This window comes from Hypomesus nipponensis, chromosome 7 (assembly GCF_054491055.1).
Source record: "Hypomesus nipponensis isolate SF chromosome 7, ASM5449105v1, whole genome shotgun sequence".
NCBI classification, from domain to species: Eukaryota; Metazoa; Chordata; class Actinopteri; order Osmeriformes; family Osmeridae; genus Hypomesus; species Hypomesus nipponensis.
The window spans coordinates 2,667,624-2,681,351 of NC_140367.1; the positions used below are offsets into that span (position 1 = coordinate 2,667,624).

The 13,728-nt window shown below is 49.1% G+C and overlaps 1 protein-coding gene across 1 annotated transcript in view; it reads left to right on the forward strand.

The window, feature by feature from the left end:
* The window catches only part of plxna4 (plexin A4), a 221,216-nt gene extending 215,764 nt beyond the window's left edge, over nt 1-5,452 (forward strand). The window contains exons 31-32 of the mRNA XM_084700986.1: nt 619-769; nt 972-5,452. Of these exons, the coding sequence (XP_084557112.1) occupies nt 619-769; nt 972-1,067 (247 nt within the window). The 3' untranslated portion in view covers nt 1,068-5,452. The remainder of the gene's footprint in view (nt 1-618; nt 770-971) is intronic.
* The last annotated feature ends 8,276 nt before the right edge of the window (nt 5,453-13,728 follow it).

Consider the following 13,728-nt stretch of genomic DNA (forward strand, 5'->3'; position numbering starts at 1 on the left):
ACCTGCCTCAGGGAGGAGACTAGACCTGCCCCAGGGAGGAGACTAGACCTGCCTCAGGGAGGAGGCTAGACCTGCCCCAGGGAGGACGCTAGACCTGCCCCAGGGAGGAGACTAGACCTGCCTCAGGGAGGAGACTAGACCTGCCTCAGGGAGGAGGCTAGACCTGCCCCAGGGAGGAGACTAGACCTGCCTCAGGGAGGAGACTAGACCTGCCTCAGGGAGGAGACTAGACCTGCCTCAGGGAGGAGGCTACACCTGCCCCAGGAATGAGGCTAGACCTGCCTCTGGGAGGAGACTAGACCTGCCCCAGAGAGGAGGCTAGACCTGCCCCAGGAATGAGGCTAGACCTGCCCCAGGGAGGAGGCTAGACCTGCCCCAGGGAGGAGACTAGACCTGCCTCAGGGAGGAGGCTAGACCTGCCTCAGGGAGGAGGCTAGACCTGCCCCAGAGAGGAGGCTAGACCTGCCCCAGGAATGAGGCTAGACCTGCCCCAGGGAGGAGACTAGACCTGCCCCAGGGAGGAGGCTAGACCTGCCTCAGAGGGGAGGCTCTCCTCTGAAACGTGATGTTCAGCCACATTGACTCCTAACTCTGTGTGTGTGTGTGTTTACCCTGCAGGTACTACTCAGACATCAACAAGATGCCGGCCATCAGCGACCAGGACATGAACGCCTACCTGGCGGAGCAGTCGCGTATGCACATGAACGAGTTCAACAGCATGAGCTCCCTCTGCGAGATCTACTCCTACGTGGGCAAATACGCCGAAGAGGTAACCACCCCTGCTCTTCCCCCTGGGAGACCCCAGTGGGGTACACTCACCTGCTGTCCCAACACCTTCAGCAGCAGTCAGCTCGTCGAGCTAGCTCGTTTTCGCTACGCTAGTCCCTCAGTGTTTTCCCTTTGTTAGCATGTTACTTGTTAGCCGTCTGGAAGTTTAGTGAAGACTCACTGTGTGTGTGTGTGTGTGGCAGATTGTGTACGCGCTGGAGCAGGACGATGCTGCCAGAAAACAGCGGCTGGCCTTCAAGCTGGAGCAGGTGGTCGCCTTCATGAGTTTGGAGAGCTGAGGACTGCATTTCCCAGGGTGCACTGGGAGACCCCGTCAGAAACCGAGCCGTGCCTGAGCGAAGACCTGTCCATCATCATAACACTTCCTGTCCCGGTCTTTTTCTTCTTGTTTTTTTTTCTTCTTCTTCTTCAAAGAGGACTTCCTGTAGTTTGACTTTCTGCTTCCTCCTGATCGGGTGTTAGGTTTCTCATCCGCTCTGCTGCATAGACTAGAGAGGCTGTGGAGCTAGGCACTGCATATCCCACAATGCAATGGGGGGGTGGGGGGTTTCTCAACTCAGCTGTGGTGGAGGAGACTGAAGGGATACTGGCATCCTTTCGATTCTCCCTTTTCCAGGGAGAGAAAAAAAACTTGCGTTTATGTTGCCTTCAAGAATACTGCTGATAGTAAAGTCTTTGAAAACCACAAAGACTGTTTTTGAATAGGATAGAAACTAAAGTACTAGAGTCCAGTTCAATGTAGTGCTACAATATATACGATATCACGACAGAATGGAAAACAAAAAAAAACTAACAAAAAAATGTAATGAGGACCGCAAACCAAATGACAACCTGACAACAAGGAAAGGTTTCCAAGTTTACACTGTTCCTAGGAGTAAACCATACATATCGTGAGGGTTGAGAGTTGTTCATCAGTTCCATTGTTCTCTCAATGTAGCTGGAAGTGTATCATTGAGACACTAGTAGTGGCTTGAGTAGATTTCAAGCTACTTGAAGCTTACTTTTATTGATACCCAACTGACTTTAAAATCTAGAAAACATACCACTCCTTCTCTTTGCGTGCAACATCGATGCAGTCCTTCCCACACACCTTCCAGAAATCCTAGAGAAAAGAAGAAAAAAAAAAAAGTTCATATTATTCTGCATCATCTGGCTTCCTTTCGTGGTACTGCTAAATTAAGATCTGAGGACAGAACGGCGGTCACGTCCTGTATCGGACCCCTCCGTGACAAGCACACAACCAAGCCTTGACCGCAGCGACCCGGCCGCAGAGTGACCACCAGTGGAGGTCTGACTTCAGCCTGGGCCGAGTCACTTCGACGGTCAACAAAAGCACAGACGACTCCACGACTACTGCTGTCCAGAGTCCAGAGAGGACCTGCTACAGACACAACCTGACCAGATAAACGAGGGGTAGGACCTGCTACAGACACGACCTGACCAGATAGACGAGAGGTAGCTGATGGACTGAACGAGAGAGGGACAGCCTAAGTGCAGTCTTCCTTCGGATCCCAGGTTTTTAAAGACTTAGACTGTGAGCCTTCTGCCTGGGCAGGTCACGCTGGGAGACTGTTGTTCTTTCACTGAACCTTCTACGAGACTTTCGGATGGAAGGAATTAAAAAGATTGACTTGACTGGTCAGCCGAAAAACCAAAGGATTGCGGGAATTGAGAGCGAAAAACGTATTTGAAAAAACGAAGGAAAGGAAAACAACACAACACCCTGGATTTAATGAACGAAAACGTTCCGGCTCCGCACACACACACACACACACAATATTATCCCAACTCCACCCCCTGGTGATTTCTGACCTCAAAAGTCGAGGGCTGAGGGACTAGTCCATCACTCCCCCCGCCCCAACCCTCCACACACCCTTACCCCCCTCTCTCCCACCCCCTCTCTGGCCCTCGACACACCCTTACAGCACTCGACACACCGTGCCCCTGTCTCCCACCCCCACCCTCCCTCTCTGGCCATCCCCCCTCTCTGGCCTTCGACACACTTTAACCCTGCTTCTGTCCCGTCGCGACTTCAGTTGTTGTTTTTGCACAACGCGTGGAGACGGCCAGGTGGTTCTGTCTTGGGATCCCAAACGGCGAGTGCGTGGCTGCAGCCGCGTTCCTGTCTGTGTTTAGGGGAGAGGGCCTCCGCGGGCGGCCGTCTCCCAGCCTCCAAAAGAGGGATAGGAGTTAGAAAACAAGTTAGTCTGCGTCACCAGACGCCCCTGGAAGAGCTGCCGTAAGCAGACACGAGGATGTGAAGCCTTCGCAAGGAGGGAGAGAGAGACAATGGAGCAACCCTTCTTTCCTTTGACCTCTGACCTTTCTTTTGCCTTGACAACGTACCCCATGTGGTGATGTGAATGTGTGAAGACAACCCCTCGGTCCACCTTGGGTCTTTATTGGCTTTTTAAGCGCATGTAAACTTAAAAAAAAAAAAAAAAAAAAAACTTGAGAAAAAAAAAAAACAGGAAAAACGAGAAAATGAAGCCTTGCAATGATGACGTGGGTGTGTTCTATTCTTTCTTTTGCTTGGGAGAATCAAGACGGAAAAAGATGATTGTTTCATTGTTAAAACTAGAACTTCCGTTAAGGTGGATCCTTTATCCTGTTCGCCCCATGTCAAAACCTCATTACCATGTTTTGTGAAAGTGTTAGATGCTATTAAGAATAAAGTGGTACCTTAAAAACAGATATATTATATACCCTTGCATGTCGACCTATTTGGATGTTATGAAATGGAACTGCCTTGCAATCAAAGATATTTATCTACTACTACTAGGAACTTACATACAACTCACAATCAAACGGTTCTTTTGGATTCATCATGGATTGATTTGACAAAACCACATGGCTATGTTTTTACTTAAATCCGTCAGTTTAAAGTGTTTATTTGATCTGAACTTCCATCCCTGTTCCCCAAGTTCTGCTCATCGTCAGTTGCAGTTGTGATGTTACTGTACATGTGGTAGACAGGTCCTGTCTTTGCTGCTATTGCATCTCGTTTTTGTGTTTCTCATCTCTGGACAAAAAAACAAACAACTTCCTTCTATTTTAGATCTTCTCTTCAAAATCGTATGGATTTGAAATTATTTTTGTAAGCTTTGAGGGCTGGCCCGGCCGCAAGATGACCGTGTACATTTCCTTTCGTTGCTCTGGTTACTGTAGTTAACTTGGTAGATTGTGTCTTTTGTTTCATCTGAGGATGTTGGCGAGTTAAGAAAGAGCTTTAACAGTAGACTTTGTTGTTCCGCTCATACTAAACCATATCACGAAACCTCCAGCTGTTGTGATTCCAATGGGCATCGCTGCCTCAGACCTGGAGGCTGCCTCAGACCTGGAGGCTGCGTCAGACCTGGAGGCTGCGTCAGACCTGGAGGCTGCGTCAGACCTGGAGGCTGCCTCAGACCTGGAGGCTGCCTCAGACCTGGAGGCTGCCTCAGACCTGGAGGCTGCCTCAGACCTGGAGGCTGCCTCAGACCTGGAGGCTGCCTCAGACCTGGAGGCTGCTTCAGACCTGGAGGCTGCCTCAGACCTGGAGGCTGCCTCAGACCTGGAGGGCACAGCAGACATGTCAGCAGAGCTGACGTAACTGAGTGTTTTGTTAAACACCTTCCGACGGCCATGTCACGTCCCACTCCAACTGAATGGCTTCAATCAATAGGTGTGTTTGACTTCATGCAGCTCCGGCGGTACCTTGAAGCTGAGAACGCCATTGGCTGCTTCAAGTCAGACGTCCTGCAGGTGGCTGCAGGCGACGCCGGCACTGCATGAAATCAAACACACCTAATGTCGTAACCCAAGACAACCAGGTGTCATCAAAAGAGACACACTAGCCCAGATGAAAACTAGTTTTTAGATTTTCGAAGTAGTCTTTTTTGGTCTTTTTTTTCTTTCCCCCTTTTGTGTTAAACCATAACCATCCTATTCGTTGTGTCAAGTGTGTGGAACATAGCTACCAAGCCTTCTGACTGAAGTGTGGTGAATGTATGTGTTTCTGCTTCCCGGGGGGTATGTTCACAATGTTTCCCACCAACAAACAGCAACGTCGGCAAATTTACACGACAGAACATTTAGAAAGCGGGAAAGAAATTGGGTCAGTAAGAAACAGATGAACTCAAGTTACTTAGGAGATTACACTGAACGGCACAACAGGCATTTTAAAATTAAGCCTTATTTTCAATTTGTGATGAACCAACATCGTTACTGTAAAGCGTGAAGTCATTGCGTCCATCTCCCCAATGCGTCGCCTCTGAAGAGGATAGACTGGCGCACCTTTTGTCATTGTGAATTTGCCTCCCGAGTGTTCCGTTGTTTTACGTCCTCCTGCAACGAAGGTCATAACCTCTTGACCCCACGCTGCACGAAAAGACCCGATAAAGTTTCCACCTTTAACGTTATTTAGGAACTAAAAACGTCCTTCTAGCTCAGTGTTATAGCAGGTGTTACAGAAACACGTTAGAAAAGACTTTTCCTATGATCTGATTTGACGAGAGATGAGAGTAACCTGGAGAGAGATTACGGAAACCTGGGGTGACAAAGGCGAGCTTCTCTAACTTTGTTATAATTAATTGTATACCTGTGTATGTAAATATAATGCATTCCTATTTTGCAGTCAAGAACAAAATACTATTTGTAATATAGAATAAACTTTATTATGAAACTGTGTGCTTTGTGTGTTTGTTTTGGTGAAAACACCCTTTTTAAATAAGGGTCTCTGTCTATCAAGAGATCAAATAGAGGAAATTCATAGTTACAATCCAACACTGGAGGAGAAACACAAGACTCCCAGGGTGAATTACAACAAATCAAATATACCCGTTAAATGGGCTAAATACACAGAGCTAAAGGCAGGGGAGCTGGAACCAGAGACAGCCAACACACCTGAGAGGCAAAGCAATTAGCGCACACCTGAAACCAATAAGGCTGTGATTGTGGAGAGTCCCTCATCTCCAAACAGATGTTTCCATTTATTTCCCCGTCTAGAACCAGTTTCATCTCACATAATGAAAGAGCAGGAGAGGAGGACAGAAGAAGGAAGGGAGAGAGAGAGAGGAACGAAGGGAGAGAGAGAGGGAGGAAGGAAGGAAGGGAGAGAGAGAAGGAAGAGAGAGAGAGAGGGGAAGGGAGAGAGAAAAGGGAGATGGAGAGGGGAAGGGAAAGAGAAGGAAGGAAGAGAGAGAGGAAGGGAGAGAGAGAAGGGAGATAGAGAAGAATGGAGAGAGAGAAGAAGGAAGGGAAGAATCTTGAGGTTGAAAACGAGTGAATTCAGTCCAGGGGAGTGAGCTCAGAGGAGGGAGGAGAGAGAGGGTGATGGGGACGGGGAATTGAGTTGGCCCCTTGTCACCCTCTATATACCTGCCACTGAACTGGTAGTGATGGGGGGAGAGAGAGGGAGCTTCACCCTAATATTCCAACCAGTGAACTGGGAATAATGGGAGAGAGTGGAGAGGGAACTGTGGGGGGGTACAATGATGGAGCCCTGGCTATGATTGCATCTCAGTGGGGGGGGGGGGGGGGGGGCCTTCACACTCCCATAACTGCTGCCCACCTCTTCCTCGCTACCCCTCCCTCTGTCCCCCTCCTCATCCCCCCTCACTGGGGGGGGGGGGGGGGGTGTGAAGGACAGATGGATGAGAAGGGGAAATAACAGGAAGGGACATGAGGGCAGGTGGAGCATAAGAGTCTGTTAATTGGAGAAGCTGACCTCCGATCCCTGTGAGTCAGACCTGACCCCCGTCTGAGCTGTTTCAACGACGCCCAAAGCAAAGCACAGAAAAGAGACGCTAAAGCTCGACAATCCGCAAAAGACAACTGTCTTTACGTTTGAAAACTCTCACAAAAGGATTTTTAAATTTTTTCCAAATAAAACATAAGTGTCCTTAAAACCTGTCAGGAGTCCTGCAGCGGAATCAAAGTTCTGCGTCTTTTTTTACAACCTGATCTCCCGGACGCTACAGGATACTTTACGGGAACTGAACACCAGGCTGTGTTTTCAGTCTAAGCTTTAAAAAAAAAAAATATATATATATATAAAACTGTGTGCTCCAGCTCTCTCTAATGGCTTCCCAGCCAGGTCAGGGTTGGGACTCTTCTCCTCTCACTGACTCCCTGAAGCATGAAGCTGAAAGAGGGGTGTGATAGGGACACTGTCCAGGGACGTGGAAAGGTGTCACACCACAACAGGTGCTAAAAGCCTTGCTCTCCCCCTTCCTCCTTCAAAATGTCTCCTTGCTCAAAAAGTTTTACAGCCTGCCATCCTCTTCGGTCGTCAAGATATTTTGTTTTCCTAGAGACTTTGAGACTTGTCGGTGACCTGTGTGTTACTTGGTTCGGTTTGCACGCACTTTTAACCGAACGACCAGAAATACTAGCCTTACACCCTTCTGGGGTCGAAATTCAGTACAGCCTCACCACAGACTGAGCAACAGGAGTTGATACCCAGTCATTACCAAGCCCTCATCTGTGTCGTGGCGAGGGGGGAAAAAAACAGTGTTTAAACCGAGACACTGTGAATGACTAGTCGGCATTGTTCTCCAGTTGATAAGAATGCAAGGCGGAGACGGTTTGAGAGGGCTATCGACAGCTGCACCCAGGCAGATGGGAGCAATTACCGTTATTAGTCCCGTATTCTCCGTCCTGTCGGTCTTGGTAAACAGCTGTGGCGAGAGAAAGATCTGGTGGCGACTGTCGGCGCGGTCGCCAAGAGACAGCTCTACCGAAGACAAAGAGAAAAGAGAACCCTCCCAGCCGTGGAACAGAACTTTCACTTCCTGTCAGAGTAAACGTGCTGAGCTTGTGGTTGTTGGCCACTTTCATCTGATCTGTCGAGCTACGGAGATGCATGGGTGGGGTGCATATGTAGGGTTTGGCCCAGAATGGGTCTGATTCATGAACAGTTCAACTTACATCTGCTATTTCAGGAATTCAAAAGTATGAAAAGTCTAAGTGCGTTACAGACCTGCAGTATGGGTTCAAAAGCCTTTTACCTTTAATCACCTCCCTCTCCCGCCCCATCCCACTAACCCTCCTGTGTGTGGACAATCAAACAACTTCCCGAGATTAGGGGCGAGGTGTTCCTTCACGCTAAACGCTCCCATCGATCCCCTTAAACACATGTGGAGGGATCACCCACACACACACACCTCACACACCACACACCACACACACGACCCACACACACCACCCAAACACACCTCACACACCACACACACGACCCACACACACCACCCAAACACACCTCACACACCACACACACGACCCACACACACCACCCAAACACACCTCGCACACACCTCACACATTCCCCTGTAGGTCAAGACATGGCTGCTCTCTTTTATGGGCGCAAAATTCGCTTCACCATTTCAGCCCTAATCAATAACAACCATGCAATCCATTCTGAGCTGCAGATTCTCCAGCCTGCTGCAGCATATGTTCTCCCCGACACACTTATTACAAAGACCCTCGCACGCCCTCACATCAAAGCAAATTGATTATCTGGTTGAAAACTACATTTAATTTATTATTGTGTTATTGTTCTCTAACATCTCCAATCATGTCGCTGTTGATAATAGATTAGGGCTGTGAAGCAACAGGTAGGAAAGAAAAGACAGCTTAGGGAGAAAAGCAGTTTCCCGATCTACGGAAAAGGAAGTCAATAATGAGTTGAGCCTGAAATGTCACATATATTGTTAATGTACTCTTGTCCAGAGAAGGATGGGGGGGTCGTCATGGGGACGAGAGGATGAGGGTGTGGCTGGGAGGGGTCGTCATGGGGAGGAGAAGATGAGAGTGTGGATGGGGGGGGTCGTCATGGGGACGAGAGGATGAGAGTGTGGATGGAGGGGGGTCGTCATGGGGACGAGAGGATGAGGGTGTGGATGGGGGGGGTCGTCATGGGGACAAGAGGATGAGGGTGTGGATGGGGGGGGTCGTCATGGGGACGAGAGGATGAGGGTGTGGATGGGGGGGGTCGTCATGGGGACGAGAGGATGACGTCAGGACAGACACTAGAGACGGGAGGTGTTGGTGGGTCTGTAGTCCTGCTATTCCTGGCTCTGACACCTCATTCATTACCAACTTGTTAGATAGTAAACAGTGGAGAGAAGCCTATCAGCTGGGGCCTTCCCTGTGCCATCCCCTCACACACACACACACACACACGCACACAAAACCAACACAAACATGATGAATATGAATGACCCACTGGTTCTGGTGGCTCCTGGGGCTGTGCCATGGCAGACATTTGCTGCCTTGCGCGTCGCCTCAGACGCTAACACACAAACAGAAGGACGAACCAGAGAGGAACAACAAGACTGAAACACAGCAGATACACAGCCTCCACGTTCAGCCTCACCACCATGAAGACAGCCTCCGCATTCAGCCTCACCACCATGAGGACAGCCTCCGCATTCAGCCTCACCACCATGAGGACAGCCTCCACGTTCAGCCTCACCACCTTGAGGACAGCCTCCGCATTCAGCCTCACCACCATGAGGACAGCCTCCACATTCAGCCTCACCACCATGAGGACAGCCTCCGCATTCAGCCTCACCACCATGAGGACAGCCTCCACGTTCAGCCTCACCACCATGAGGACAGCCTCCACATTCAGCCTCACCACCATGAGGACAGCCTCCGCATTCAGCCTCACCACCATGAGGACAGCCTCCACGTTCAGCCTCACCACCATGAGGACAGCCTCCACATTCAGCCTCACCACCATGAGGACAGCCTCCGCATTCAGCGTCACCACCATGAGGACAGCCTCCACGTTCAGCCTCACCACCTTGAGGACAGCCTCCGCATTCAGCCTCACCACCATGAGGACAGCCTCCACATTCAGCCTCACCACCATGAGGACAGCCTCCGCATTCAGCCTCACCACCACGCGAGGGCAAGACCATGGGTGGACTCAGTGGAGGGAAAATGCCCTCGCGTTCCACTAATCCCAGTCAGCGGCAGATTCGGTCATTTGAATAATTGATGAGGGTGCATAAATTGGACCATCCAGATGTCCTCTGCTCCTCTAATCAATACTGATTCACTTAATCAATGGTTGGCCGGTCGAGGGCCGGGGAAGCTTTCCGTCTGCCCCTCTGCACTGGCTGGGCCGCGCGGCAAGGTCACAGGTGGTTGGCTGCAAAGTGTCTGTTTGCAGCAATGCGCTCTGGGTAATTGTGGTTCCTGCCCCGGGAGACAGGAAGGGGGGAGTGGATGAATGGGGGGGAGACCGATCCCTGGACGGGCAATTACAAAAAAAAACAGGCAGAGGAGGGAATGATATTGATGAACACACACACACATTCATTCACTGTCTTAGACATCACTGAATATATAAACGCTCATTGTCACACAAATGTTTAAAAAGCAAGGACAAAACATTCTCACTGTATCTCTCTCACACACACGCACACACACACACACACACACACACAGAAGCCTGTGGCCAGCGCTGGCAGGAAGGCCCAAGCAGGACCGCGCAGCAGGGTGACATCTGTGTGGCTCAGCTGGAGGAGATAGATAACCCTGCATCTGTAGGAGCGAAACAAGCCCATCCTTCCTCAGAACACAGACTAACATCCCTCTCTCTCTCTCCATCTTACTCTCTCTGTCTCTCTCTCCATCTTACTCTCTCTGTCTCTCTCTCTCTTTCTTCCACCCAAACGTTCATCACCAGCAGCTGTAGAGGCACAGCTGACTAACAGGACTTGGGGGGGGGGGGGGGGGGGGGAAGATTCCATCAGTTTACAGTCTTAAGGCTTCTCCAAACCAAGGACGTGTGTGTGTGTGTGAGTGTGTGTGTGTGAGTGTGAAAAAGAGAGAGACAAGCCTTCCATGTGAAGCTGCCTGGCTTGTTGACAGATCCTGCAATGGGTTGGTAATCGATTTACACAGCAATCACCAATCTGCCAAACGACCTTGGCGGAGTCCTTGAACACAGCTCTTGTCTGCTTATCGGAAGTTATCAGGGCTGGTGATTAATGAGGCATTTGTTTATGTGTCTATTTCAAGTCACAAAAACAACATTTTAACTGGTTTGCCATCGTAGTGCGTCTATTAATGTCACAACAATATCGAGACAAACTTAAGGGTTTGATGGATTAAAAATAAGACAACACCTTATTTTTGGAAACCTGCGTTTGATGCTAAAGACGCTAACTTGTGTCATTAGAAATGATGTTGAAACAACGTAGAATAAAGGTGTGACAGCAGAGAGAGCTAGATAGGTAGGGGGAAAAGAAACCGAGAGAGAGACCTGCAGAGAGGGAGAGAAAGAGAGACAGAGGGAGAGAGGGTAAGAGAGAAAAGAGAAAGAGAGAAAAACGAAGGTTGAAAGGGAACATCTGAATCCCATCTCACACTGCAAACCTGCAGCCTCCATTATTTGTGACTGCGGTAGACAACATGCCAGTTGGATATTTATATTTCCCAATTTCCTCGGTACACAAATTTGCGTAATGTCTGACATTTACTTCACTGCAGTCCTGTGAGAAAAAACACATCCGACCGGCGCCTTGCTGTCTTCTGTCAGACGAGAAAATATAGCGGAGAAGTGCGTGGTGCGCAAAAAACTTGCTCACTGTCAGCCTCCATCTGTTAATTCCAGATCCAAAATGGCCAAACAGCTCAGTGGAACCAAAAACAATCCATCTCTTCACAATTCATTAAGAATTCATGTGAGGAAATAACTAGGGTCTGGAGCTTAGGGGCCACTTAAGGGACGGCTGCTTGATGCCCGAGTCTAAGAGATCATTTTAGTAGAAAATTATCCTCGCAATGGCTCTCTCCGTTATAATAAACTAACATCAGATGTGGCTCCCCCGTTGCTTAGAGAGACAAACACAAACACACAAATGAGATGCATTTGACTGAGTAATTCACTTCTCCGAACACCAAACTTTATTTGTCACTAGGGAGATCGGCAAGCCGGCTGCTGTTGCCCTAAAAAGAAAAAACAGACAGACAGAAAAAATACATCTTTGGCACATTGGAACCAATCAAGAAAAGGCGCCGTGAGATGAGGGCTGGGCTGCGACAGCCCTCAACCAGTCGATCAAACTGAGCTGGTGTTGACATCCTGTCACAGCTGGGTGACAACGTGTGACACACCTTGTCCCAGCGGCTGTGATGACACATCTGTTGTCACCCAATGAGAGAGTGTGTGTTCAGATGAGGGTAAGAGGTCAGACAAACCCATACCTGGGGGTCAAAGGTCATGTTTTGGCATTGGATGACATCAACCTGGTGCCGACCGATGAGGTAATTTGCAGCGGATTGGACGAGGGGCTTTGGGGGACAATCGAGGGACGGCCGAGGGAGGGGACCAAGCAGGGGGTGGTGAGGGGGGGGGGACAGAGTGACAAGCACTGCAGGCTCCCTCCATCGCAGCAGAGCGGGGAACGAATGCACTTTTCAAATGTCACCTTGCCACCTCATCAACAGGGAGAAAAGAATGAAACACTGGTATGCCGGGTGAAAATGACAGACTTCAAAAGGTTGACAATAAGAGTTGAATAAATCTCTTTAGTATTTTTCTTGACAGGCTTAACTCGACATGTATTGACGTGAACTTTGAAGCCTTTCCTGTAGTGTAAAAGTCATTGACTATTAGGTCAGAATTAACACAAATACGGTACTAAAATATGGATGATTCTAAGTCTTACCCGTCTAACACAAAGGCATTAAAGAATTATACAGATACAGATTTTACTCAACAACTTGCTCCAAGTTATGTCCTTGCCTTTATGAATACAGATGAACACAGTGCCAAACGATGAATACAGAACTGTCACTGAAGCTTACTGCCGTTCAGATAAACATCAAAGCTGCAAGTTTTCTTCACGTCCAGCCAGACATTCTGTTCCTTTCATTCTACTTCTGTCTCACAATTCTAGAACAATATGTCCGTCTGCCCCCACAGATAGCAGCACTGGCAGAGACAACCCATAACCGATGCCCACAGACAGCGCAAAGGGAGGGGCAGGGGGGGGGGGGGCACATACATCACCGTGGACAAGAAGATCCCTGTGCCAGCACGCCTTGTCTCTGTCAACTCAATAAAGCTGGGTGAAATACACACACAGAAGCACCCTCCTGGAAGTCATATTTCACTTTGGCGCGCGTCCTGCTTCATATCTCACACCGGGAGGAAAAGTCGACTGGAGCTCTGTGGACCAGTCAGAGCAGTGAGGGATGGACAGAGGGGGAGGAGGGAGAACTGGCGGGTGAGATTGACAGTTACTTCAGACCAGCGTTCACAGGGAATGAACTGAGAGCTGCACATTAGTGTCCTCTCCACTCCCTCCAGAGAACCCGAACCTCAGGGAGCGGAATGAGTTGACCTTTAGCTGGATTACATGGTCCGGACCACTCCGAACTAACTCTGGTACTACAGCTTGAGCGACGGAGGTTGCGGCCTCACACACAAGCAATTTCTACAACAATGGCTGCTCTGGACTGTGCACAGTCCCCGTCGCAAAGAGCTGTTAAATCATATATTGTATATTGATTTCAGACAGCTCTTTGGCATGTCAGGAGTCATTGGGGTGTTCCCGCCCACAAATTAGGTTGAGCCTGTTAAATCCTGGGTCTGCAGTGTCGATCAGAGTCACGATGCAGAGCAGAGAGCTAGGTATTCAGCCCCACTGTTCAAGCAAAGCAGAACATGTGATCAAATAACCGGAATAGAAAACATATATATGACATTTCCGGTGGTAAACTTTTGTGAACAGTTTCTACTCAGTGAGAACTTCATCCCAAAGAGGGCTGTCTAAAATCGAAGCAAAAACACATTAGTTGTCCAGAGTTTTTTTTTGGACTGGTGCAAGGTTTGGATCTCTGACTTTAATCCAGAGCTCAGATGGAACTCTTGAAGAGGCTGATATGTGATCTTGGCATTTTCCAACAGTGAAGGAGCTTTGACACACTGCCTCTCTC